General features: G+C 30.9%; 1 protein-coding gene and 1 long non-coding RNA gene across 3 annotated transcripts; both read right to left on the reverse strand.

Annotated features, from left to right (window-relative positions):
• Window positions 1–676: 676 nt before the first annotated feature.
• On the reverse strand, window positions 677–12190 carry LOC136972449 (uncharacterized). 2 transcript variants are annotated; one of them, XR_010880334.1, is made up of 6 exons: window positions 12175–12190; window positions 1545–1806; window positions 1321–1461; window positions 1162–1251; window positions 924–1078; window positions 677–847 (listed from the first exon to the last, which is right to left on the reverse strand). It is a non-coding gene; the product is annotated as an uncharacterized lncRNA (long non-coding RNA). The 2 variants fall into 2 exon arrangements; XR_010880333.1 differs by lacking the exon at window positions 12175–12190 and having other exon boundaries at window positions 1545–1821.
• A 2597-nt stretch (window positions 12191–14787) lies between these two features.
• mRpS22 (mitochondrial ribosomal protein S22) lies at window positions 14788–26345 on the reverse strand. Its single transcript, XM_067267010.1, has 8 exons — window positions 26186–26345; window positions 23296–23465; window positions 20130–20294; window positions 19907–20050; window positions 15393–15476; window positions 15179–15324; window positions 15013–15106; window positions 14788–14937 (listed from the first exon to the last, which is right to left on the reverse strand). The coding sequence occupies exons 1-8, from the start codon at window positions 26304–26306 to the stop codon at window positions 14833–14835; spliced, it is 1029 nt and encodes a 342-aa protein (XP_067123111.1). The 5' UTR covers window positions 26307–26345; the 3' UTR covers window positions 14788–14832.
• Window positions 26346–26703: the final 358 nt, after the last annotated feature.

Raw genomic sequence — 26703 nt, forward strand, 5'->3', positions numbered from 1 at the left:
AGTTCACAATGTAATAGCAGACAATAATAATAATAATAATTACAAACTTAATTTTAATGTATTAATAGAAAAAAAAATTCTGAGAACTGTTTTGAAAATTATCATTTATAGAACAAGCATCTGGAGGTATATCATTGTATAAAATTCACAAATTATGCAATACACAGTCAGTAATAATTACTTCTGGAATCAAATCCCTTTGAAACATATGTAGATGTTTTAGCCTTCTAAATCTGCCAAATAATTGTTCAAATGCTTGTTCAATAACAATTCTAGTTGAACTAAGAATTTTATTGTAATATTTTTTTAATATTGTTTAAGTGTCTATTATCACGATAAGGACTTAATAATTTTGGATGATGGATATGCACCATCACCTAGTAAATGATAATTTTCTGAAATCATCTCAGGATTATGTTTCATTTTTAGAATAAGAGTCTGCTTCTTTTAAATTATAATTATTCTGTAAAATATATTGAAAATATTCTGAAAGCCAAATTTCATTTTCTGGTTTGAACTCTTTCTTTTTGCTCATCCACTGACCAATTAATCTGTAAGCTGATGTTAATACATTTAAAGAAATAGAACAGTTAGACAGATCAAGTTTATCTTTGCTAGTAAGTTTTGAAAATGTACTTATTGTAGATTGTAAATGATTATCTAAACTTGTAATTATCGAAGTATGAAATGTTTTTTCTTTGGCTTGTTCTGCTTTTAAATTGATCAGATATTTTCTGTGGAAATACTATGCAGTCTACAATGTGATGTAAAGCAGGAACATCAATAGCTTCTAACATCCGAATATCTCCAGATTAAATGCAAGGATTTTTTGTCACTAATACTCGACCTAAAATATTATACATTAATTAAAATAACAAGTAACTTACTTTCAATTATATTTCAGTTTGTAAAGATAACTTTACCAGTTTTAATTATGGTTTCTGTACTACTTTCTTGATCTAAAGTATCTTTTGTATATTGTATGAATACTTGGCCATGACTGTCTCATCTAGAACTCCAAACGTATTCCGTCCTTCATTGGAATTTATGGCTATTCTAGCTTTCACCTTAATATCCGCTGAAATAATTAGTGATTGCATACTGTATAATGAATAATATACTAAAGAATGTACTGTACATAAAATAAAGCGGAATACTCACGAATTGCTCTTTCTCGAAATCATAGTAATAGTCCGCAAAAGAATGGATCGCCTGTCAAACCAATTCCTACATTTACCATTTCTTTAAACCCTGTATTAGTTTTTAGAGTCAATTTAAAAGTAAGATAGTCTGCAGCTTTTTCATCATCAGTTAAAATACCTGTTATAGTTGAAAGCATTTCTTCTTGTAATCTCAAATACTTCGTTAGGAATGCCTAGTTGATTGTCTTGTCTAGAACTCCAAACATATTCCGTCCTTCGTTGGAAATTATGGCTATTCTAGCTTTCACCTTAATATCCGCTGAAATAATTAGTGATTGCATACTGTATAATGAATAATATACTAAAGAATGTACTGTACATAAAATAAAGCGGAATACTCACGAATTGCTCTTTCTCGAAATCATAGTAATAGTCCGCAAAAGAATGGATCGCCTGTCAAACCAATTCCTACATTTACCATTTCTTTAAACCCTGTATTAGTTTTTAGAGTCAATTTAAAAGTAAGATAGTCTGCAGCTTTTTCATCATCAGTTAAAATATCTGTTATAGTTGAAAGCATTTCTTCTAGTAATCTCAAATACTTCATTAGGAATACCTAGTTGATCCAGGATGTTAATCAATAGACAATTTAATTGAACAGGTACTAAATAAAATAAAATATAAATTTATTCAATTTCTTTCTTTCTGTATCAAGTTTTTTTTAAGGATTCTGTGTCTATGTGAAAGAAATCTTGGAAGATATTTAATGGCTTTCCAACATCCGACTGCCATTATAACTAAACAATTTTTTCTCCACTTCTAATGGTTAATTTCTTTAAATCAACTAGTGAACATAAAATATTCCTTAAAACTTTATATTTTTTGTTCCTTGGACCAGGAAGTATTTTAGGTGAGATTAGATCTTAACAGGTTCTAATTCTATTAATTCATTACATTCCTTAGATTGACAGAGTACTTATGAATTACCAGTTGCAGCCAAACTGTTGTAAGTATTTTTAGCATAAGAAGTCATCAAAGTTAAATTTTTGGGTAGAGAATAATTATTTGTAACAGATTTTTAAAAATCTAAGCATGAATTAACGATATTACTCTTTTTTACATTTGAACCTGTATAATCTGCTTCTTTCAAATTATAATTATTCTGTAAAATACATTGAAAATATTCTAAAAGCCAAATTTCATTTTCTGGTTTGAACTCTTTCTTTTTGCTCACCCACTGACCAATTAATCTGTAAGCTGATGTTAATACATTTAAAGAAATAGAACAGTTAGACAGATCAAGTTTATCTTCACTAGTAAGTTTTGAAAATGTACTTATTATAGATTGTAAATGATTATCTAAACTTGTGATTATCGAAGTATGAAATGTTTTTTGTTTGGCTTGTTCTGTTTTTAAATTGATCAGATATTTTCCATCTATCTACGGAAAGCTGGGATATCGAGTAGAATTGCTATTACATGTGGTGTCTCATCTCCAATATCAGTATGTCGTGATAGAAATTTGCTGGGAGTAGTCTATTCACATATCTGTGAATTCCTGAAAATGATTCTCTGATATCAGTTAAAAGTTGGTAGTAGTTGAATAATCGGTTAACGTCGCAATTCAAAATTTCAGTGTCATATCCAGTTATCTGAAATATTAATAATATCAATATAGAAATATCTAAAATATACAGAAATGAAATAAATAGTCCCTTTTAAGAAATGATGTTATATTCATATTATTAAAGTAGCATTAAGTGAAACATTAAGCAATTGAAATATTTTAATATCTAATAATAATTTGTGATTTAACTATCATATTATATTAACTACATTCATTTATTACTGCTTTTTCCTAAGTATATATAATGAAATTCTTTTTTCTTGCAGTTTTAAATTTTTAAAATAAATCTTTCGTTTACATGTCATTTATAATGGATATTTTACCAAGAAGAAAAGATTATTAAAAGAAAACTAGAAACAATAGAAAACACAGAAAACTTACCAATTATAAAAAACAAAAATGTCAAATTGACAAATTTATTAGTTTATCTGTTTTTAGTTATGTAGGTTTGTTTGTGTTATTAAAATTATGTATGTATGAGAAGTTTAATTTCATAGAAAAGGTTTCTATCTGCATTATTGCTTGTGCTCAGTACTCATCACAGTTCTAAGATTGTAATAACAAAGTATACAATCTAAATAGAAATAAACAAACATTTTTTGAAAAATACAACTTTGAAAACTTTAATTGTAAACTAAACAAAAAAATTATGCTCTTAAAAAGAAAACAATCTAAATTTGACAAAACAAACAATTTCTATTTATTTGTCTTCAGATGATGATATAAGCTTTTGTATATACATACATACATACTGTACATGTGAGCATTTGTAATTAAAAGCATAAATGTTCATATTTTTATTTGTTTTGGTTTAAAATTGTATTAAAATATTGAAAACTAAATTATGCAAATCATTTTCGATCAAGTTGAGTTACTACTTGTAAGGTTTTGCCCTCTGTTATTGTGGAATAAGTTATGTCAGGCTCGAGAAGCTGGCCCAGGCAAATCTCAACATAAAGGTTTTATTGACAATACTTCGTGAAAGACTAGTGGTGGGAAGTTAAAAATGCTCATTTACAATTAACTAAAAATTTATTAATAAGTTCAAAAATAAAAAGAGAATTTACAAGATCCTTTTTCAAACTTACAATAGAGAGAGCATCACCCTAATTTAACCTGATATGTTAAGTGCGGTCTTGACTTTAGACGGTTGAAATAAAAGCCTAAACTCCATAGAAGTAAAACAAAAATCGTCACGTGTCTAGGACAATAAACTTGAATGGAAGGCAAAGATGAAACACGACACCTTGTAATTTATGCTAATTACCTTCTAATATTAAAAAAATTAAAATCTTCAATAAATTATAATTTAATTAATTTTTTTTGACCGAGTTTGACTAGAAACATATGGAAAAGCTTGATTAAAGTGAAAATAGCAGTTTTTCAATACTAAATACAGTAGACCCCCCTATAACACGGGTTCACATAAGACGAATTCGTTTAACACGGCGGAAAAATTGCGATCGTGTTTGTATAACACACTAAAAAAGGCTCGTATAATATGGTAAAAGAATGAGACAGATTGTCATGGCCGACTCATGTCTCAACAGGATTGGTCGAATCTGGACCAATAGCACAAACCATTGAGTTTAAATGAGAAGCGGACCTACTAAAAAACAATTATTATTCAACGGCCATAAAAATTATATTTCTATTAATGATGTCTCCAAAGTTCAGCAAATTTTTCGCAGAAAGAATAACTTATCAGGAAACACATCCGCCATTCAATGAGCCGCTCCGCGACAAAAACAAGCTTAAGCAATGGCGTCTTTCAAACGGTGCACATTCGGTAAGTATTCCTACAATCAGAGCCGTAACTAGGCAGGTGCAACAGGTGCACCCGCACAGGGCCCACTTGGAAGGGGGGCCAAACTGCTGTTCACAAGAAATTATATTTTTAAATTTTAAATTTTTCCACCTTTCTACAGCACGGTTTGGCAATTACATTTTGCCTTACTTAGACCCTAGATGTCTGCTCACCAGTGTTCCCAACCGTGGCGACTTTTAGAGGGACGTAGTGACGTTGCGGCAACCGCAGACAAATCAGCCAAAAGTAGCGACTTTTGAAATTTTTTTATTTATTTTTTGAGAAATTTAAATTTATGTTTATAGTTTTCAAATTTACAAATTTTTCTCTATTGCGCTCTCTGGCAACGACTAATATTATTACGATATACAAAACCGTATTTTTAGATTTTTCTACAGTGTGCAGAGCTAGAAATCTGTAAAGGTAACATTTTGTAACAAAAGTAAATTTGCCCGGGGATTTTTTTAATTGCTAAATTGATGTAATTAATGAATTTGCTGAAATGAAAGCCAGAAAAGTTCAATTAAAATAAATCATATTAAAAATCTATTGTAATGTATTTGTTTTATTATTTTCCCAAATCAAATAAATTAAGGGGCCTAAATTCAAATTCTTGCACAGGGCATAGGAATGGCTAGTTACGGCTCTGCCTACAATTTTTTGTTTGTAGCATAGTTTACATGGATTATTCCCAAAAAATTATACATGTTTTGGAAATGTTTGAGTCAAATTAATCTAGAATCAATTTTATGGAAGAAAACCTTTCAAACAGCTGTACCGCTAAACTGCCCACAACTAGTGCCGGGCTGTGAATGGCTCATGTATTTGTAAAATCTAAGTGACTTGTACAACACGGAATTCATATAACACGGAACATATCTACCGTGTTATAGGGGAGTCTACTGTATTTACAAATTAATTTTTTTAATTTGGTGCCAAATTGACCGCAGGATTGCAATTTATATTCGAATGAGCATGTGACAAGTATTAACTAGTTGGGACCAAACGTTTCATTGCATTTATTTATATGTTTCTTGTAGTTTGAATGTTGGAAGATTGCATGGAAAGCTTTACTAGATACATTGACATTGGAAGCACACAACATGCAAAAAAGCTCAGAGTCAGACAACTTACGTCCCCAAGATGACACCACAAAACCATTTGAGTCAGTTTTAAGAAGCCAGCCCTCCCTAAGCATGCACTCTGCCTTGTTCTTGGTTTATTTTAAATTATAGTTTCTGTTGAAATGAAAAATGAAGAACATCGTTAGAAAGCAGAAAACCATGGTGCATGCCAAATATATAAGCACCCACTTAAAACCAAACTTTTGTCTTTATCTAAAGATTGTCTCTACAGAAGTTATTAATATTTAGGATATTAGTTTAAAAAAACTTTCTGGCACGATGGGTCGAGCAAAAAACTTTGCTCGATCTTTAATTTTACAGAGTGCTAGAAAGATACAAGATTTTAAACGAGTGTCCTACAACGTTTTATTTAATAATAATAATAATAATGAAAATCGTATTATCACCCAACAATAATTATTTTCGGTTTTTCTAAGGTAGCCAAGAATGAGTGATACATCGTTTAAGCCAAAGAAGAATAATAGAAAGACCGAAAGTTTGCATAGCAACTTACTTCAGAAAGTATTGGATTCTATACGATTTTCCGTTGCTAAAACATGAGTTTCTACTGTTAGTATTAAATAAAATCAATTTCTTTCTTTTGTCCACTGCACCTAAATAAATACCAGTACAAATGGTAAAAATAATGCCGTATGAAAATCACTCTTAACTCCGAACTATATGTGTACTTACGTCTTAGTGTAGTGTGATTGTATCAAAGCGCCGCGGAGATCGGTATTTCACAAGGATATACGCAAGGAAAATAAGGAGTATGGGGGGTGTTGGTCGCGCCTTTACAAAAAAAAGAGTTCCACATGGAAAATAAAAAGTGAGTTTGCCTCAGAAAAAGCTATAAAAGAGTGGAGCTATGGAAAAAAAGCTAAAAATACGAGTCACTTTAAGCCCTGATTTGACAGCGTCGCGAAAATTCACACATGCAGTCTACATTGTTTACAAACACATTCACGTCGAGAACAGCTGGTGGCTGCTTTCCCGGGATGTTTACATGTAGGTCTCAGGGGAAGATGGGTATAAAGCAGGAGGCGAACTAGTTTACCACATCTATTCAAATATAACAAAATTTTTGATTTTTATGCTATTAAAATACAGTAAGACCCCGGTTAACGCTCATTCGATATAACGCGGTCTGTAGAAGCCTAAAAAAAGCTCAAAATGTACGCTGATTTAAATTATCGCGGCATTTCATTGATTCATATATAATACGATTATTTACGAACACGAACCAATCAGAAAAAGGTTGCAAAAAGGTACGTACTTTCTTTAAATCTGTTTGTTTGGTGCAATTTTGGAAAAAATATAACAATGGATGCCATAGGCAATATTGGCTTCGCTTGGCAAAAATTAACTGATAAATGCACGAACAAAGTGTGGAAGAAGTTATGGCTTAAGGCAGTGGTTCTCAAAGCGGGTGCCGCGAAAATTTTTAAATAATTAAATTAAAATTACTTAAAATAATGGAATTAAAGTATTAAATTAGATAAATAAAACAATTATAAAACACGAATATTGGTTTTTTCTACTAATCTTGTTACGTCGCCACTTGTCTCGGTGACTCGGTAATTGCCCGATACGTAAATACTAGAAAAATAACGAACTAGTTACTAGTTGTCTGTTCTTCTGTTCCTGCAGCGAGTAGAAGCGCAATATAAATGCGTTGAATGCAGTAAGTAGCTGTTTTTATTATTGTTATATGTTCGGACAATAACGAAAAAGCATCGTATAAAAGTATTTTTCTTCTTTACAACAAGAAAAAATAAATTATTAACTTGTAATTAAATTTTATAATAAAATATTGAAGTTAATTATGTCGTTCGATATCGTGAATAATTTTTTCATTAAAAAAAGAAAACGTGAAGATTCTAATGATCAAGAAGTGGTTTCTGGTAGCAAAGCTAAGGAATCGATTAGCACTAGTAAATCATCAAAAATTGAGAGCTCATTTTATCACCAGATACCTTTATAATAATAACTTTTGTTTTGAATGTTTTTGTGTTGTTTGGAAATAAACTTTTCATCCTTCATATCTTTACTAACCGTAAAAAAGCAAAAAAAAAAAAAATAAATAAAAATAAATAAAATAATAATAATAATAGGGGTGCCGTGAATTTTGTTTAATAATTTCAGTGTGCCACCATACAAAAAAGTTTGAGAAACACTGGCTTAAGGTATCCAACATTTTTCAACAAGAAGAGCCTATAGCTGTATCGATACAGCAGGACATTGAGGAGTTACCGCAGATTTCTGGTAAGAGTCTTACCAACGACGACATTCAAGAACTGGCAGAACAAGGAATTCACGTAGAATTGGATAATAGTGATTCTGAAAACAAAGAACCCAAAGAACTTGTTACAGATTTCCTTAGTAAAAGTTTGGTAACGATAACCGAAATCGTTGATCAAATTGTAGCGAATGATACAGAGTTTGACAAGAGTGCAAAAGCGAAACGAGGCATTTTAAATGCGATATTCTGCTACCGACATTTGCCTTAAGGAAAGAAAAATGCGACAAATGAAACTACACGACTTTATTGCAAAAAACAAGAATTTCAGAAAAGTCAGGACCTTCGTCACTAAAAATGAACTTTACATTTCTGTGTGAATATGTTTCTGTTATTTAACATATATTATTATACAAATTAATATAAAAATAACTTAAAATTAAAGTAAAATTTGTTTATTTTTGGTCGCGTGTTCCCCTATCCCTATTTACTCCATGTTAAAATGACCTCTTTTAACGCTGTTTCGTTTAGTGCAGTGATTCTCAAACTTTTTCGATCCACCGCCCCCTTTGTCCGTAAAGTTATACCCAACGCCCCCTAACTCATTTTCTCTTGTGTGAGAAAGGATTGGAAATATTCTTAGGAAAACTTTTCTATGAATCTCACACTTTGTGCCCTTACCGTACATTGTTCTCAACATCTGGAAACCATTAAACGCAATGGGTCCTCTTATCCGTTTAACAGAGGAAAGGGAACGGCTGTCAGTTACCCCAACTTTTGTCTTTGGTCACCGTTCGGTACCCTGCCTCCAGCGCCCCCTAGATTTACTCACCGCCCACAAGGGGGCGTTATCGCCCACTTTGAGAAACGCTGGTTTAGTGCTTTGTCGTCTAGAAACGCATCCCACGCGTTAGGCCAGGAACACACATAAGTAAAAATTCTGGCCGAATAGCAAACACCACTGCCATTAACAGTGCTAATTTTATTAATTTTTTCCTCTCATATTATCTATATTATAGCGGAGAAAAAATGGAAGCTACAAAGGGATAGATATCCCTTTGTAGCTTCCATTTTTTCTCCGCTTCCTCTGCTATAACATAGAAAATTTAAAATACACTTGTATTCCGAATTTAAATAAAGAACGTGTGATCTAAATACTAGGCCTATTTATCGATTCTACTAGACCTACCTGTTTGAAATTTTGCACGTATAGCCATCCATAAACGTTGTTTAAATACACTGTCTTTATACGTGACACTGATGTGGTCGAACGGAATAAACTCCTCTATTTCATTTATTTTTCGGTTTTTTCGAGACTGTCACAATTAGGCCAGGAACACACATGCGTAAAATTTAGCGCAAAATCTAGCATAAAAATTTTTCTGAAATTTTGGCTGAAACAGAACTGAAAAAAAGAGTAGAGCATGTCCCTACTTTTCCCGCCGTAAAATTTTTACGCCAAAATTCCTCCAATAAAGAGAAGTCTTTTCTGTGACGTCAAAGTAGACACGTGCTTTTTATTCTAACAATGGCGGCAATGAGGGTGAACCCTATAATTGGGACGGTCTTGAAAAAACGAAAAATAAATGAAATAGAGGAGTTTATTGAATCCGTTCAACCACATCAGTGTCATGTATAAAGATACTGTATTTAAACAACGTTTATGGATGGCTATACGTGCAAAATTTCAAACAACAGGTAGGTCTAGTAGAATCGATATATAGGTCTAGTATTTAGATCACACGTTCTTTATTTGAATTCGGAATACAAGTGTATTAATTTAAATTTTCTATATTATAGAAGAGGAAGCGGAGAAAAAAATGGAAGGTACAAAGTGATAGAGATATATGAGAGAAAAAAATTAATAAAATTAGCACTGTTAGTGGCAGTGGTGTTTCCTATTCGGCTAGAATTTTTACATATGTGTGTTCTTGAATAAAAGCGTAAAACAGAAACTGAACTGAAAGCTGATTTCTGATTCAGTTTTCTGCCAAACAATTTTACGCATGTGTGTTCCTGGCCTTACAGGACTAACCCTCATTGCCACCATTGTTAGAATAAAAACCACGTGCCTACTTTGACGTCACAGAAAAGACTTCTCTTTATTGGAGGAATTTTGGCGTAAAAAGTAGACATGCTCTACTCTTTTTTCAGTTCTGTTTCAGCCAAAATTTCAGAAAAATTTTTACATTTTCTGTTTTATGCTAGATTTTGCGCTGAATTTTACGCATGTGTGTTTCTGGCCTTAAGCGGGGTCTTACTGTACAGGGGAACCGAAAAAAAGCATGTATAAAAAATTCTATTAAATAAAAAAAAAACAAAAAAACCTGATGTCATAAAAAACATCCAATAGTGTTTTAAAAAATTTGACCGAAGTCAAATCGGTCCAATAGAAGTTCAGAACGATTTAATTACGGTAATTTAATAAAAAAAACCTCCCATAAAAAACAATAGCGCAATTAATTATCTAATTAATAATTATGGGTTAAGAGGGCGCCAGTCGGAAATTACGATCAAAATCGCGTTTTTGAATGAAATTATCTAAATAACAATAGAATAGTAAATTTAACTCTAAAAAGAACAAAAATTACTGTTTAAGTTGTAAAAATGAAAAAACATCAAGGATGATTATTGATATCACGTCTCTGATTCCAGCAAGCAGAAGAAACAGTGAGGACGCACGTTCTAACCTAAGCTATTCTAATAATTTGGTTGATAATACAGTAATTATGATAGTTTTTTTTTGGTAACTCTTTCCGCCCTGTGGGCACTAAGAGGGCCTCTTATAGCAAGCCCATTATGGGTTCGGCCAGGCCCACAATGGGGCGGCCGGGTGGTGAGGGACGGGGACTGACATATCCGGATGCACCACCCCCCGAAAAATTCCTGGGGATTTTTCGGCCCGTCCGGATTCTATCCCGGGTCCCCCAGGGCAGCAGGCTGCTAACCTTGACCGCTCGGCCATCCGGCCTATTATGATAGTTTAGTAGAATAGGTTAAGTTAGGTCAGAACGTGCGTCCCCACTGTTTCTTCTGTTTGCTGGAATCAGAGATGAGCGCCATTTTGGCACCGTAGGTAACATTAACCGTTATCTGTAATCGTAAGAAGTAAGCAGTTTTTGAAATTTGTTAAATATTAAAACTAAGCATTTGTAAATCGTTAATTTGTTGTTTGATTTAACAAATTGTTTTAAATTTGAAAAATAAAAAACTTGCATTATTCGGAAAAATCGCAATTTCCGACTGGCGTCTTCTTAACCCATAAGTACCAAAAAGTTTGATAATTATATAATTAATTTTTAACCTTTCGATAAAAAATTAATATTTCAGTTGTTTTCATTAAATTACAGACAATTAAAAATGTAAAATAAATAAAAGGAATAATTTCTTTAAGGAATCTTTTCTTCTAGATTATTCTAAAATTAAGTAATTTATAAGTATTATATTTAAAAAGAAATGGCCGTCACACTCCCGCCAAATTATTTAGCTAATTTTATAGTCCCATAATCCGTCTGTGCGTTTCGTATTTGAAAAAATTATCGGGTTGCTTGTATTTATTACATAAAACAACAGAAATTACAATAGATTAAAATATATTCGTCTTATCGAAAGAATTATTTCAATTTTAACTAATTCAGTATTAATAGAAACGTTGAGCGCCGCCATCTTGTAAGCCTAGAGTCTAGGTTTACAAGATTGCGGCGCTCAACGTTCACGTTTTAGAGATGGAAACTTCAGCCGCAACCTCTCTGATGTTTTTAAATATCTGTAATTTGGCGTCTAGTGAATATAAAGAAATACATTTTTAATTTTACTCTAAGCCAAATTTATTCATCATCTCTTACTTAGCTTGGTGCCCAAAATGTGAAGGAGGGAAAAATTCTACATACAAATGGAATAAATTGAATCCGTTTCCATCTGTAGATCCTGGATTCGATTCACATTGAAAATTAATTCCACAATATTATCCGAATTTATATTTTTGATCCCTTTCAATATTATTATAATTGAATAACATATTAATAATATATTGCAACACGCCACTGCCGTTAATTCTAATTTCTGAATTTATGTTAGGCTTAGTAATTTGTTTCGGTAATTCGAACAAAAAATCCAATTAAACATTAATATTACCATTAATTGTTTTAACAATCTTATATATTAAATATGTTTAAACTGGATAATATTAAATATATCATTTTATAATTAAAATTTAAATTTGAAATACCACTTACATTAAAACGGTTCCGCCACGGATACCGAACCTTCTAGAACAAATTGAAAAATGAATAGCCGTTAACGCGGTGACGTATAGTTCTCGTTTGAAAATATATCTGTAAAAACTAATGCATATATTAATTCTATACATTTATAAATTGAAAATATTTAATTTATACCGGCACGATTTTTTTATGTTAAAAAATTTGTAGAAAATATATCGCTATTGTTCAACGTCTATAACAGACATGGGCAAATGCGGCTCTTTTTGAGTTACATGCGGCTCTTGCTGAAAGTGTTAATTTCTGTTTTTTATTATTGTTTTTACAATTTTATTTTTATAATTTTGTGAAAATATGTTCGTTAAAAAAATTCGATATTTGTTTTATATTACATTTATATTATATAATAAAATCGCGCGCCTTACCATACTATCCGCCATGACAGTACAGAACTGCGGCTCCCATGCATTTTGCAAAATCTACATTTCGGCTCCCACTGAACTCTTGCTTGCCCATCCCTTGTCTATAAACACAGGTCAGAATAGGATCCCGTGATCCTTTGTGGCAGCGGCCATTATGGGGCTTATCGATAGAGTAAATCCTACACGAGGTTCCGGTGTGAGTCGGCTATAACCAGTTTCAAAAAAAGAAAAATTTTGTTTAATGTTGGAATTTTGAAAGAAATTAGAAGACAGTTCAGAAAATCGTTAGTAAATCGAACGTCATTAATATATTTTAATAATAAATATACATGGACTCAGTGGCGTAGCGTGGGTGTCAGCCGCCCGGGGCGGAGGAAAATTTCGCCGCCCCCTTATTTAGGTATTTTTACAAGATATTATTATTTATTGTGAAATTTTGCCGCCCCTGCCGCCCCTACTACGCTACGCCACTGCATGGACTGCAACTTTTAAATGAACCGAAAAAGAAAATCCATTATTTCAAAACTCTTTTCGATACTGAAATGGAAATGGAAATCTTAGGAATTGGAAGCCCGATTAACTTGTTACGAATTTCCGGTTTTCACCGGAAGCCACGTTACTTCAATTCAAAAATTTTCTCTAGAAGACTCTTGTTAACGGAAAAGTATGATGCACAGGGGCACGACACAACTAAAGAACATTGAGTATCGAAATCTAAAATATTGGAGCCAGGCATTTTGACAATATCACAATAAATAATTACTCGGTTTTCGTTATTTTTTCTTATTTTTTGCATCCTGAAAATAACCTGTACCCCTGGTAGAGGCTACACCAGAAACCAGGTTAGAGTTAAAAGTACTGGCAATTTCGACATAATCAGACTGTTTTATGGAAAACCTTATGCACTATGGTCCGTGGCCTTTTGACAGCTTCGAGTTAATGCAGCGACTTAGCCAGGTTTTACTGTATAGTGAAACCCCGGTTTTCGTTGACTTCGGTTATCGTCGATTTTTTTCGTGAAAAATTTGTCTCGGTTTTCGTCGGTGTGCCCACGCGACCTCGTCGAAATCACATCGGTTTTCCTCTGCACTATGGCGTTGTTTCTCGTTGTGCAAGCATTAACCCGCACGTCTAGCGAAACAATTCGATTGCTTTCATTTCCTGTTCGTCGTGGTGGCTCGTGTCTCGTTAGAATTGGTCGAATCTGGACCAATATGATTGTTCCGTACAATCTGTTGGATTTGAGAGAGAGAGCTATAGACGAGCGGGAACGCTGATTGGAGGACCGCCGGCCACCGGCGCGCATATATAAGGACAGTTTAGGCGGGAAAATGGAAGCGGCTTTCGTCTGGTTAAACAGAAGGCATCGTCTCGCCAACGACAGGGCGTGATTCCCGAAAGTGTTAGTGCATCGTAAGGTGTTTTTTTAACGAAATTATATGTGATACGAACAATTAGCGATTATTGGCACTTTGGTTTCGGTCGCAATTTTTTGCACATCAAGTTTAGTAACTTGACTCTGTTAACTCCATCATGGGACCGAAGAAAGTTTCCAGAGCCGGCAGGCCTTTGAAGAAGGTGAGGAACACGATTGAATTGAAAAAGGAAATCATAGAAAAATATGAGAGCGGCATTAAGATTGCTGAAATCAGCCACATGTACGAGAAATCGCCATCCACAATAAGTTCCATTGTGTCGAAAAAGGAAGCGATAAAGGAGGCTAATGTAGCGAAAGGCGCAAATGTACTAACGAAACAGAGATCTCAAACAATTGAAAATGTTGAACAGTTATTATTAATTTGGATCAAACAAAAACAGTTAGCTGGCGATTCTGTTTCGGAGACAATGTCGAATAGCATTTAACAATAATTTCGATCGTTTATTCCAACACTTCTCGCCGTCTTTCATACGCAAAGAAGTCTTTAGAAAGATAAATAACATGTTAAATGTTCATTTATTTATTATATTAGTCTTATATATTCATTTTATGTTCATTTCTTATTGTTTTTAGTATTAAACGCTATATTCATTCTCTAAAAACTGTGTTTTTGGTGCGTATTTTGGCGTCTCTAGAACGAATTAATCGGATTTACATTGATTCCTATGGAAAAATTTGTCTCTGTTTTCGTCGATTGTTTTCGGACCAATTATCGACAAAAACCGAGGTATCACTGTATTGCTATAATACAAACTGACATTACATATGTTTCTTTTTCAAAGTATTTTTATTTTAATAATAAATTTATTTAATTTACATGGCATTTTTATCTTTTAGGACATGGTGATATAATTCAACATATGTTTGCAATGCTAATTGAAGATTATTCCTCTTCTTAGCATCAAATTCAATATAATTCTGAAAAAGGATAGTTTGAAGTTTAAAATATTAAAAACTTTTTAAAAGTGAATGGCATAACAGATTTATAATTACCTGTATATAATTTATATCATCATCTTCGGGGAATTTTTCCAAGCGAGGGTGGATAATGTAATAAAGCTTAATTATTTCAACTGCATCTTCTAATCTAAATTTATTTATAATTGATGTGAAACAAATCTTTAAATTTAAAATTTTTAAAAATTTAATCTACACTAACCTATTTTTCTGTATTAAAAATAGTAAAAGATTATCAATTTGTTTATTCACGGCAAAATAAAACACCATGGGACCGAAGTGTCGGGTGGACCTTAGATCGTCGTACTTTCTCATTTTGTCAATATGCAGGTATGTTGTTTGAGTTACCTAATATAATTCATAAATTTTAGAAACATATAGATAGTCTTAAATATTTTAACATTAAAATATCATACCCTTATATAAATAGGATCATCCGGATCACATTGAAGACAGGCACGATCCAAAACAAATTCATATTCTTGTCTGTCCAGAACTTTCTATATACATAATAATAATAAAATAATTTATAATTGAATTATATATTTATAAAAAAACTATAATATCAGTGCTCCTTCACAGAAAACTCATTTTTCATTTGAAAAACTGCTATTTCAGACAATAACAGAGTTAAATTGCAATTATGTCAATGTTAACACAGATTTATGCCTTTCAGATTTACTCAATATATGTTTTATAACTAAAAATGATTTAATATTTTCATATGATGAGCAAATGCATAAAATAAGAAAAAAAATACAAAATTTATAAAATCAAGCATTAAAAGCATAAGAATAAAGAATATATAGATTGAATAATAGTTATATTTTCAGCTTATTGTATTGACACATGGTAATTATAAATTGTAGAGCACGACTGTGTTGAGTTGTATGGTGTAAATACAGTAGAGCGTCGTTTATCCGAGTCAATTGGGGACTGGAGTTGTTCGGATAACCGATTATGTATGAAAAAATATATTAACCTATCTGATGTTGAAATTTTTCTTCATTGCGTGTCGCTTCGTGTTGAATTTTCGTTGATTTTAAGCCTAACGAAAATTTTTATAATAATAATCAAGGCTATTGTATCGTTAAAAATTATTTCTTTAGTTTGTACAAACAAAATAAATATATTGAAGAATATAAAAACAAAAAAATTATACTTTAGAAGTTAATCTAGTATCAAAAACGTTTGATCCAGCATGACACAGTCCGACTGGAAAGCTTTCGGATAACTGACGTTTTGGTTAACCGGCTTTCGAATAAACAACGCTCTACTGTACCTGAAAACTTAAAATCAAACATTTACAAATAGTATCTTACATAAACAATTTTTACAGTTCATATATATACATATATATTGGAGTCTCAACAGAATGCCCTATCACTTAAACTGGACAAGCTTTTGTTATACTGTACTTTAATCAAATTAGTTTGGTTTTGCTCCTTTAATACTTTTGTTTTTAGTCCTAAACTTCAGTGTTTTCACATGTATATTAAAAACATTATTATTCAATATATAACTATTATAATAATTAATGTATTGTAATATATATTATAATCCAAGCAGTGAAAGAGTAGATATGATTAAGCCTGAGCTGGAAGGGTCTATATCAAATGAAAGGGATAGAAGGAGACGTGGCTATCTCCTTGGGAGTTGAAACATGGATTTGATCTCTTTCAGGTGATATAAAAACATTTTAGAAATGTAAAAACAAAACATCTTTATCATAATTTTATTATTATTATTTCTTTTTACAAATTTTATTACTTACTCTTAATTCTAACGTTACTCACACGTTAAATCATATGTCTGCTTTCATCCCATAGACCCAAGAAGGGTCTATGTCAGATAAAAGGGCTCAGGCTGACTCGTTTACTTTTCTGCTGCATGGACTTTAATATATATATAGTATATTACTGTATATGACATTTCATATACCGTATTTTACGGACTATAAGACGCACCTTAATTTTTAAGCAATTTTTTTTTGAAAAATACCTATAAGACGCTACAGACTATAAGACGCACCCGAATTTTGGAGGCAATTTTTCGAAGAAAAAAGTGCGTCTTATAGTCCGTAAAATACAGTATTTCATAAAATAGCATGTAAAACTGTAAGTATATATATACTGTACATACACAAACTTTTCTTTCCAGTCTATGGTTGAGACTTACTTGTCAAGCCAGTTTTCCTTTCAACGATAAAGTTTTACAGTTTTACATGTTATTTTATGGAGCTGGATGGTGTAGATTTGTCTATAGTCAATGCAGAGTATGTTTAATGAAAAAGCTATCATTTCCACTATTAAGTGGTGTACATTGTTCTATATTTTGATGTTTTGTAAAATGACTGCATGTAGAAAGTTATCAGTTGTCGAAACTCTAAATTTAATAAATGATAACCTCAGGACAGAAATAGTTACAATGCTGAAACAAAAATACCAATAAATAAATAAATAAATAAATCATATTTAAGCTCTGTTGATGTAAAAATTATGAACTCTGACATTTCATAATTTTGAGAAGTGTTTTGAACTCTTTCAACAAGAACTAATTATTATTTGAATCATCCCTAAAAGCATGTGACAGCCCCAAAATATTAATAAATGTCAAAAATAAAAAAAGACATTTTATTCTAATTTTTTATACACTTTTTTAAAATGATTATTCTATCATGCTTTTCAAAAACTCATTGCTACTATATATGTTATTTTGTGTTATTTTGTACTAAATTATTAACTTGTTAAATATTATCACTAATTTTTGTTTCTGTTACCCCCTTGTAACAAATTAAGGTTCATACAATAAAGCATTGATTGATTGATTGAAAATGATTATTCCAGTGGCATGCCGTCCATGGAAGCTATGGAAGTGCCACTTCCCTTGTATTTTCTAAAAATATAAATACAGTAAGACCCCACTTAACGCTGATTCAATATAACACGGTCTGCTCGAAGACTAAAAACGTTCAAAATTTACACCGATTTAAATTATCGTGGCATTTCATTGATTCATATATAATACGATTATTTATGAACATGAACCAATCAGCAAAATGTGGCAAAAAGGAGTACCTTCCTTAAATCTATGTTTGTTTGGTGCAGTTTTGGATAAAATATAACATCATGGATGCCATAGGCGATATCAACTTCGCTTGGCAAGAATTAACTGATAAATGCACGAATGAAGTGTGAAATAAGTTATGGTTGAAGGTATACAAGAATTCTCAACAAGTAGAACCTATTGCTGTATTGTTAGGTTCACCAAATTGTCAACCTAATCGATACAGCAGGACTAGGAGATGTAGACAAACAGGAAATTGAGGAGTTACTGCAGGTTTCTGATGAGAGCTTTATCAATGACGACCTTCAAGAACTAGCAGAACAAGGAATTCATGTAGAACTGGAAAATAGAGATCCTGAAAAAGAATGCAAAAAATTTCTCTACAGATTTCCTTAGTAAGCGTTTGGTAATGATAACTGAAATCATTGATCAAATTGTAGTGAATGATCCAGATTTTGAAAGGAGTGCAAAAGTAAAACGAGGCATTTTGGATGCAATCTTCTGCTATCGACATTTGCTTAAGGAAAGAAAAAAGCAACAAATGAAACTTCATGACTTTATTGCAAAAAAACAAGAATTTCAGAGAAATCAGAACCTTCATCACAAAAAAAATGAACTTTACATTTCTGTGTGCATATGTTTGTGTGTTATTTAACATAAATTATTATGCAAATTAATATAAAAATAACTTAAAATTATAGTAAAATCTGTTTATTTTTAGTCACGTGTTCCCCTATCCCTATTTACTTTATGTTAAAATGACCTCGTTTAATGCTGTTTTGTTTAGCGCTTTGTTGTCTAGGAACGCATCATCCGCATTAAGTGGGGTCTTACTGTACATGTTGTGCGATTATTTTCATATTTTAACGTACTTTGAATTACTTAAAATTAATATTTTATTATAACTGCATTATGTATTTTATTACAAATTTTCTATACACGTGATAAAAAATAATAAGATTGCAATTGTATATTTGAATATAAATTCATATACGCACATTCTCAATGGAAGCACCGTATTGTCAAATATGGGACAGCTTCCACAGCCAAAATATTTGAATGCAGCCAGATTATACACATTTTGCACATGCGTTTTACAAAGTGCCAACCTCACGTGGTTTAGCTCATGGATGCTACACACCAAAATATCATATAATGCTTCCAATGATTCTATCCAGGGCCGGCACAGCTTCCCTATCATCAAATGTCACTGCACACCACTGGATTATTCTGTTAATTGTTTCATCTTAATATCTTAATAAATTCAAAGTATCAAATCTCAAAATATCATGATGAATATGATTCTTTTTCCTAATTTTTTAAAAATAGAAACCCCCATCTGCAGGGGCATTTGCAAGGACTTATCTCCCAATCAGAAAGTGTCAAAAATTAATGATTTATAATAATTTTCTCCTTGTTTTAAATATTTGAAAAAATTTATGGTATTTTTGTTAATAAAAAATTTTTGACAAAGGATATAATTTTAAATGATTAAAGCATAAAAGTGAAAAAAGAAGGAAAAACTTTCAATAAATTTCTAGATTATAAATAGAAAATACAAACTATTAAGTCATTAAATCATTATAAAGAAGAAAACTACAAAAAATCTATATCAACTAACATCACAGGAGGGTGATTATAGTACTGCAACATCCCATTAAAATCAAAGCAATCAGTTTTGTTACTTTAAAATAAAAATAAATATAATGAAGCCAATCGCATAATTTCAATTAGAATTTCTTTAGTTATCTAATTTTGCCTAACATTCTCTGAAAAAACTACAAGGGCATATGCCTTGGTCCCCAAATATCCTTGAGCAGTACCGATATACTCAAACTCCTGAAACATCAATGTATTAAAATACCTGTAAATGTTCCTCTTCAAACATTTTTGGCATTTCTAAAGTACGTTCAGGTACAGGAAAATAAATCTGATTCATCCAATGTCTCTCTTCCCATGAAGAATGACAAAGTTTTCCATCTGGATGTCTTGTAACTATGATTCTTTTCTGAATAGAAATATGACATAAAAGATAATTAGATATTTTAAATTAATGTTGTATTTGATAAGGAAATTTCTGAACATACCCTATCTGAAATTCCGTAAGTGATATCAGTAAAAACGTATTTACAGTCAGCATAGCCTTGAATTTCAGGATCATATGAAATGACATTTGTTATAGGTTTTCTCTCTTTCATGACTGGTGGCATTTGAAGTTTTTCTTTAGCTCTTTTTTTTGCATCATCCATTAACTGTAAAGAATAGTTGTGAAATCATAAGACAAATTTAATATTTGATATAGGTGGTGATAATATTGGACAATAATTTAATTTTTATATTATATTATATAATCTAGATTATATATGATTATAGATATAATTTTAACCAGCTACAGCATTATAAAAATCTTACTTTAATGAAAAATATCAAAAGTTATTTATGTTGTTATAATTAAAAAGATAAATTCTCAGCTAAATAGGATTTCTCATTTCTCAGTCTTTTGCTTATCCCAGGATTTCAAGTGATCTATGTGCTGGGATCCTTGATCACAGAATACAATTTAATAAATTTGGAATTTCTTAAAAATAAAATATCCTGGAAAGGAATGATATAATTAGTTCCCATTTTTTAAAGTAATTTAATAAGTTCCTGCAACTTCAATAATAGGAAAAGAAAATATAACACTGCTGTGTAAAACATGTATTAAAAAATTACCTTTGAATTACATGAAAATTTCCATAAATAAAAAACTGCTTGAATTTTAATTGAAAACTGATTAAAAAACCAAACAAACCAAAAAAAAAGCCTCAGATTGGGTTCAAAGTCCTGTTTCAGGCCAATTTTCTTCCAGAAATTCTAAATTAAAATTAGCATAAATGGCCTAACTGCTTACTTATAGACAAATTAATTTGTATCTAATCATTTAATTGGCATTATTATAGCCTGATGAAATTTGGCAGTTTGTTTCACTTTAATTAATAATCTGGTTTAAGGAGTTGTCACAATTTATGAGTTAATTATACTTTCTATTAGCAAAATTTCACCGATTTAACACAAAATAAGTAAAAACTAAATTTTTAAGCAATCTGCAGGATTTCCTAGGAATCATATTTTTTATTTATTTAATTTAAAATATATGATCTCCACCTCAAAATAGTAGCAGCTTGCCTCTGTACATCATACTTTTCCTTTAGCAATAGAACTGTACAGGTCATCTGCTTTCAAGGGAAAAGTTTTGAATTGAAATAATGTGACTTCTAGTTTGTATTGGAGTTTCTATACAGTTAATTGGGGTCTCCTGCCCCTAAAGTTTCCATATCTGGTCTCAGATTTCATCTATCTAAGTCCATTCTTGAGATTAAGGAAAGACAGACAGACAAACAGGCTGACAATAGTGGGAATTAATAGGTCTATTAATTCCAGCAAAATAAGCAAATTGCAGCAAAATAAGAAAATTTAAATTATAGACATTGAGAAGAGACCAGTTTACACACTATCAGATAACAAATATAAACAAACAACTACTAGCCCGTTATAGATAACGATCAACAACTGTCGAATTATCGGGCTAGCAAATGGCTATAGTAATATTAATAATTTAAGATAATTTGGTACTAGAGTTAGGTGTTAGGCGCCATCTCTTGCTAAATTTAATAATTAGAATTTTAATTAAATAATTTTAAATAAATTTAGGCCTAACCGGAAGAAAGAAAGGTTAGGTTAGGTTAGGTTGTTGATCGTTATCTATAATGGGCTAGTAGTTGTTTGTTTATATATATACGCCTTGCTGGGGTTTGCGATGGCCGGTTGAGTGCCTTTGGGAGGACGTGGGCAATTAATGTGTCCCCAGCCGGCATTGTAATGACCGCCAATGGTCGTACGGTAATCTTATATCAGCTGGAAGAGGAGAGCGGATCGGAGGTCCGAGTAGCGTAACTGGTAACGTGTCTGCACAGATAGCAGAAGTTGCGGGTTCAAGTCCCACTTCGGGCCGTTTCTTTTCTTCCGGTTAGGCCTAAATTTATTTAAAATTATTTAATTAAAATTCTAATTATTAAATTTAGCAAGAGATGGAGCCTAACGCCTAACTCTAGTACCAAATTATCTTAAATTATTAATATTACTATAGCCATTTGCTAGCTCGATAATTCGGCAGTTGTTGATCGTTATCAGATAACAAGTTATAAAGTTGGTTTCTTTTGTTGTTATACAATAATAAAATAGAAAGAAATCATTATTTATTATTTCTTTAAAAATAATGAAGATTTTGTCTGCTGATTTCACACCATGTAACTATCAGAGTAAATATACAGATTTAAAAAAATATCTGGGAAGCAAAAAATATTAAATGTTCAAAATTTAGTGACGTTGAAAAAATCTTGAATTAAGTCAAATATTGAATTCAGTTAAATTTATTTTATGCTTAATATAAAATATTATCAAGTATCAATAATTAGAAATGTAATACTGCTTGGAAAATTAATGGAAATGGCTTCTTCAATAACACACAGATGTGTACTTATGCAGCATTGTACAACATAATACTTGTACTTGTACAACATTAGAAAAAAGAAAAGAATTGAACCCACAACTCTTACCTTAAGTTTGATGTTCACTTTTGATGGACCTGCTTAAAAGATTTGCATTAAAATACATTTTTTCATAGAATTTAACTTTATTTATTCCTTAAGAACATTGTTATCATATTGAACTTTGTATTGATTAGAAAGAAACAATTTAAAATATTTCTTTTATAACGTTATTTAGTACACAAAGCATATCATGACATTAATGAAGTACAAATAAAAATATCTTTACGACATTACTATTAATATAAATTCAAGTAAGAAATACTTTTGAATTTTTTCCATTTTACTTTATTGTAAAAAAGAAAAAGATTCAAATAAAACAGAATAATATAATGCATTTATGAAAAAATTATAAAAACATGTATTTCCACTTATTAAATCAGCACTTAAATCTAATTAAAACTAATCTAACTAAATGTTTAAAAATAGTTGTTAGTTAACTCTTTCAAAACAAAATCAGCCAAAAACAAATATTAACATAAACATGGTCGATATTTATGTTAATATCCAATGCTATATAGTACCATATTTACAAACAGTGTTTTCATTAAATTATGTAAGATATAAAAATGATTTGAGCAATAACCCTAATTTTAAATAAAATACAAAAATTACATTTATTTCACAATTAAAGATATATATAACCAAATTAACTATAACTTACATCTTGTAGTTGTTTGTCTGTTAGAAATTGATATCTTGGTGTCGATAAAGGACATTTACGAGGGCGAAAAACCTTTGCCATATCTAAACCGGTTACTTTCTCTAAGATACTTTGAACTCTTTGATCCAAAAATAATTGTTCAATATCAATATTCTGTTGTTCTTTTGCATCTAGAAAATGATATGAAATGCAACTGAATTTGTAGATTTTAAGTCTCTTGAAAATGTAATAAATTATTCATGTATCTGCAATAAAACATGTTACACTTTCATACTAAGATACTATTATTTTTTTTTTACAAATAAATATATTCATAATTTATAATAAAAAATTATACATTGAAACAAAGATACATGTCATTTAGTGTTTTTCATCCTTTATTTAAATTGCACAAGAAAACATTAATATATTGAGTTGTTATTCATTTTTTATTTTATTCAAATTATTACTGTAAAAACTTTTTGCTTATAACTTTTTTTTTTAATACATTTTTCTTGGGAGTACGTAGGTAAAATCAAATGATTTAAACAATAATGGCATTATCATTATTCTTACTATTGCTGAACATTTTAATTGATTCATTTACAACAAAATGGCTGTTTCCAAAGCTAAAGTTGTAAATGTTGTTAGTGTAGTTGCATCCAAAATGTTTTCTCAGACTACTTCACATGGCAGTTATTTGTGTCATTTCACATTTAATCCTTAATTTGTACACTTGAGTGAACTTAAAAATATCAATATTGCCAGATGCAGTTTTCCTCACGATGCTAACTCTTTTCACCTTAAATTTTGTTAGAGTTTTGTTTAAAATATCAAAAGCAGAGTATGTACACTGCAAAAACCTATGACTACCTCATTAATAATGATTTAATTTGTTCAACTTTATGAGCATGCCCTTAGATTACGAAATACAAATATATAATAAATTATAAACTCAAAATAAAAATGATATCATTACATGTCACATGATAACTTGAAGCTTTCAAGTAGTGACCAGAAAAAGAAGTAACCCATGGCAAAATTTAAGTTCTCAAAACTTTAGTTTTGTTTTAGAATTTGAAAGCATTTCTGTAATTACAGTCAAATGAATGCCAATTATATTGAGCTATTACTATTACTATTACTATTATTTGGGCATTACCGCTATTAATGATCATCAGCAGTGGTAATATAACCCGATTTAATTTGGCTTTAATATTTTCATTTCATAAAATTTGGCTGGTAATCATTTGGCTTTAATATAATCATTGGGCTTTGCAATGTTTATATGTGCATCTCTATAATTTATTTCTGATAGTTTTTCTTTCAAACAAATTAGAGTTTGTGAGAAGTTATAATTTTATAAATTGTTGAACGAATATCAATGATGAAAAAAATGAGAGAATTTTTTGGTATCAATGATATTGACTATTTCAGTGATTCTGGAGAAAGTGAAGTTCACTTATCTGAATCTAGTAATGAATCAAATGAAGAATTATCTACTTATATTAGTGACAATTTTCTGTCACTAATATGAGTAGATAATTCTTCATTACCTTCATAAGGCCTACCAGTAGGAGCTTATTCTTTGCATATTTTCCATCAAAACTAATTATATATCAAATATCAACGATAAAAAGTCTACACTTTTTTGGACAGTCAACCTGAAAAAAAAAACTGAAAAGGGGAAGACTTAACATATGGCAGAAGTTGGTGACAGGTAACTAACCTGTAACTAAACTGAATACTTTATCAGAAAACCTAATTGGACCAACTTAATATCTTATTATTCAAGTCTTTAATTAAAATGATCCATCTTAAAAGATCACAAATATGACCCAATACTCTGATCCATCTCAGTTATGCTCAAATAAACAAAACAATCAGCTGTAACCATTATTTGAGAGGGATATTGTTGGATGAGTCATCACATCCAACAATATATACGGACCTGTTGATAGTGTAAACGTCAAGAACATCCTCCCCAAATGACAAAGAAATAGTACAAAACTATTACTGATGGAGTCCTTCAACAGCATCCTCATTAACAGTTCTGTCAGCATCAATCTTCCAGACTGATTCCAAACATTATCTTTGGGTAGTAACTGGATAATTGTTGTCATCAACTACATGAGTTACTACATCTCCATTCAGACGTGCTGTCATGGCATAAAATCTAAATAAGTGTAAAAATTTCAATGATGAATGCAATTTGATTCTGGAGTTTTCCTGTGTCTTTGAACCAACAATTCCTTGTTTGTTCTTCATGTCAATTTTATTACTCCTTTTTGGTAGACTTTTACCTTTCTTTTTTCACTTAATTTTAGTTCATTCTATTTCTTTTCTGTCTAATGTCTGTGTTCTGTATATAATGTTTTAGGTTAAAGTGTACCTAGGTAACCCCAATGACGGCACTTCTGTTAGGTTAGGTTAGATTAGATTAATTATATTTTTAGTAGACGTTTCCTTTTTTTTTCTTTTGTTCAATAACTACCATGAATCAATAACTAGTGACGTTTAGCACACGGCAGCCTGCTGGCGGCTCCCCTCCGGGAGGTCAGTCGGGAGCACGATCAGTCGGAAGCGCGGCCATAGCGCCACCATTGGGGTTACCTAGGTATACTTTGACCATGTTTTACATCTGAACCTATCACTTCTGTCCTGGTTCTGTAAGCAGCCAAGATGTGGAATTTCTTGTACCTGTTTTCTGTTAAGCCATAATGTATCCTGTCGTTTTTTTCCACTTATTGAGTGCTTTTGATCTTTCAGCTAACCACATATATATATATATATATAATTCATTATAAATACAAACCAAAGGCAACTGCTACCCTACAATTAATGCAATACTACAGAAGAACGGATTAAATCTTAAATTCAAATGAAAGAGTAATTTTTGGTAAAATCTCACCTTCAGAACTTTGAACAGCACTGCATAAGTTGGCTTTAAATCGTTCTTTCCACGTTTGATACACACGTCTTCTGAATAAAAGGAATCGAAAGCCTAATGCCGATTTCAAACAAAACTCCATGCTCTTACTTTTCTAAACATCCAATGCGACCTCTAACGAGTGAAAATGCCAAAATATACATTTAAGAATATCAATAAATTTAATGATATATTAAAATCAATTTTATTTTTGTCGATTAAAATAAAAAAATCATATTATTTATAAAAAGTAAATAAATTTAATCAAATAATTTTTATTTAAATAGAATTACTTATATTTTCATTCTTCTGTAATTTTATCAATTTAATATCAAATTTAAAAAATATTAAAGTATAAAGAAGTAAAATTTAATTAAAAATGATACGAAACTTAAATTATGTTTTTACAATAAAGAATTTAAGGAAAATTTATAAACATATGATGACATATTGTTACTGATTACAAATAAAAATCAGTATTTTTATATTAATATTAACAT

This window comes from Centruroides vittatus, unplaced genomic scaffold, assembly GCF_030686945.1.
Source record: "Centruroides vittatus isolate TY-2023 unplaced genomic scaffold, ASM3068694v2 contig_290, whole genome shotgun sequence".
Lineage (NCBI taxonomy): Eukaryota > Metazoa > Arthropoda > Arachnida > Scorpiones > Buthidae > Centruroides > Centruroides vittatus.

Bases quoted from the DNA above. Each gene is read 5' to 3' on its own strand.
- mRpS22 (XM_067267010.1), bottom strand. From the start codon at position 26,306: ATGGAGTTTTGTTTGAAATCGGCATTAGGCTTTCGATTCCTTTTATTC. The intron at 20,295-23,295 runs GTAAGTTATAGT...TATTCTTTACAG, and splicing joins CAGACAAACAACTACAAGAT to TTAATGGATGATGCAAAAAA. The intron at 15,477-19,906 runs GTATTTTAATAC...TTATGTATATAG, and splicing joins TTGAAGAGGAACATTTACAG to AAAGTTCTGGACAGACAAGA.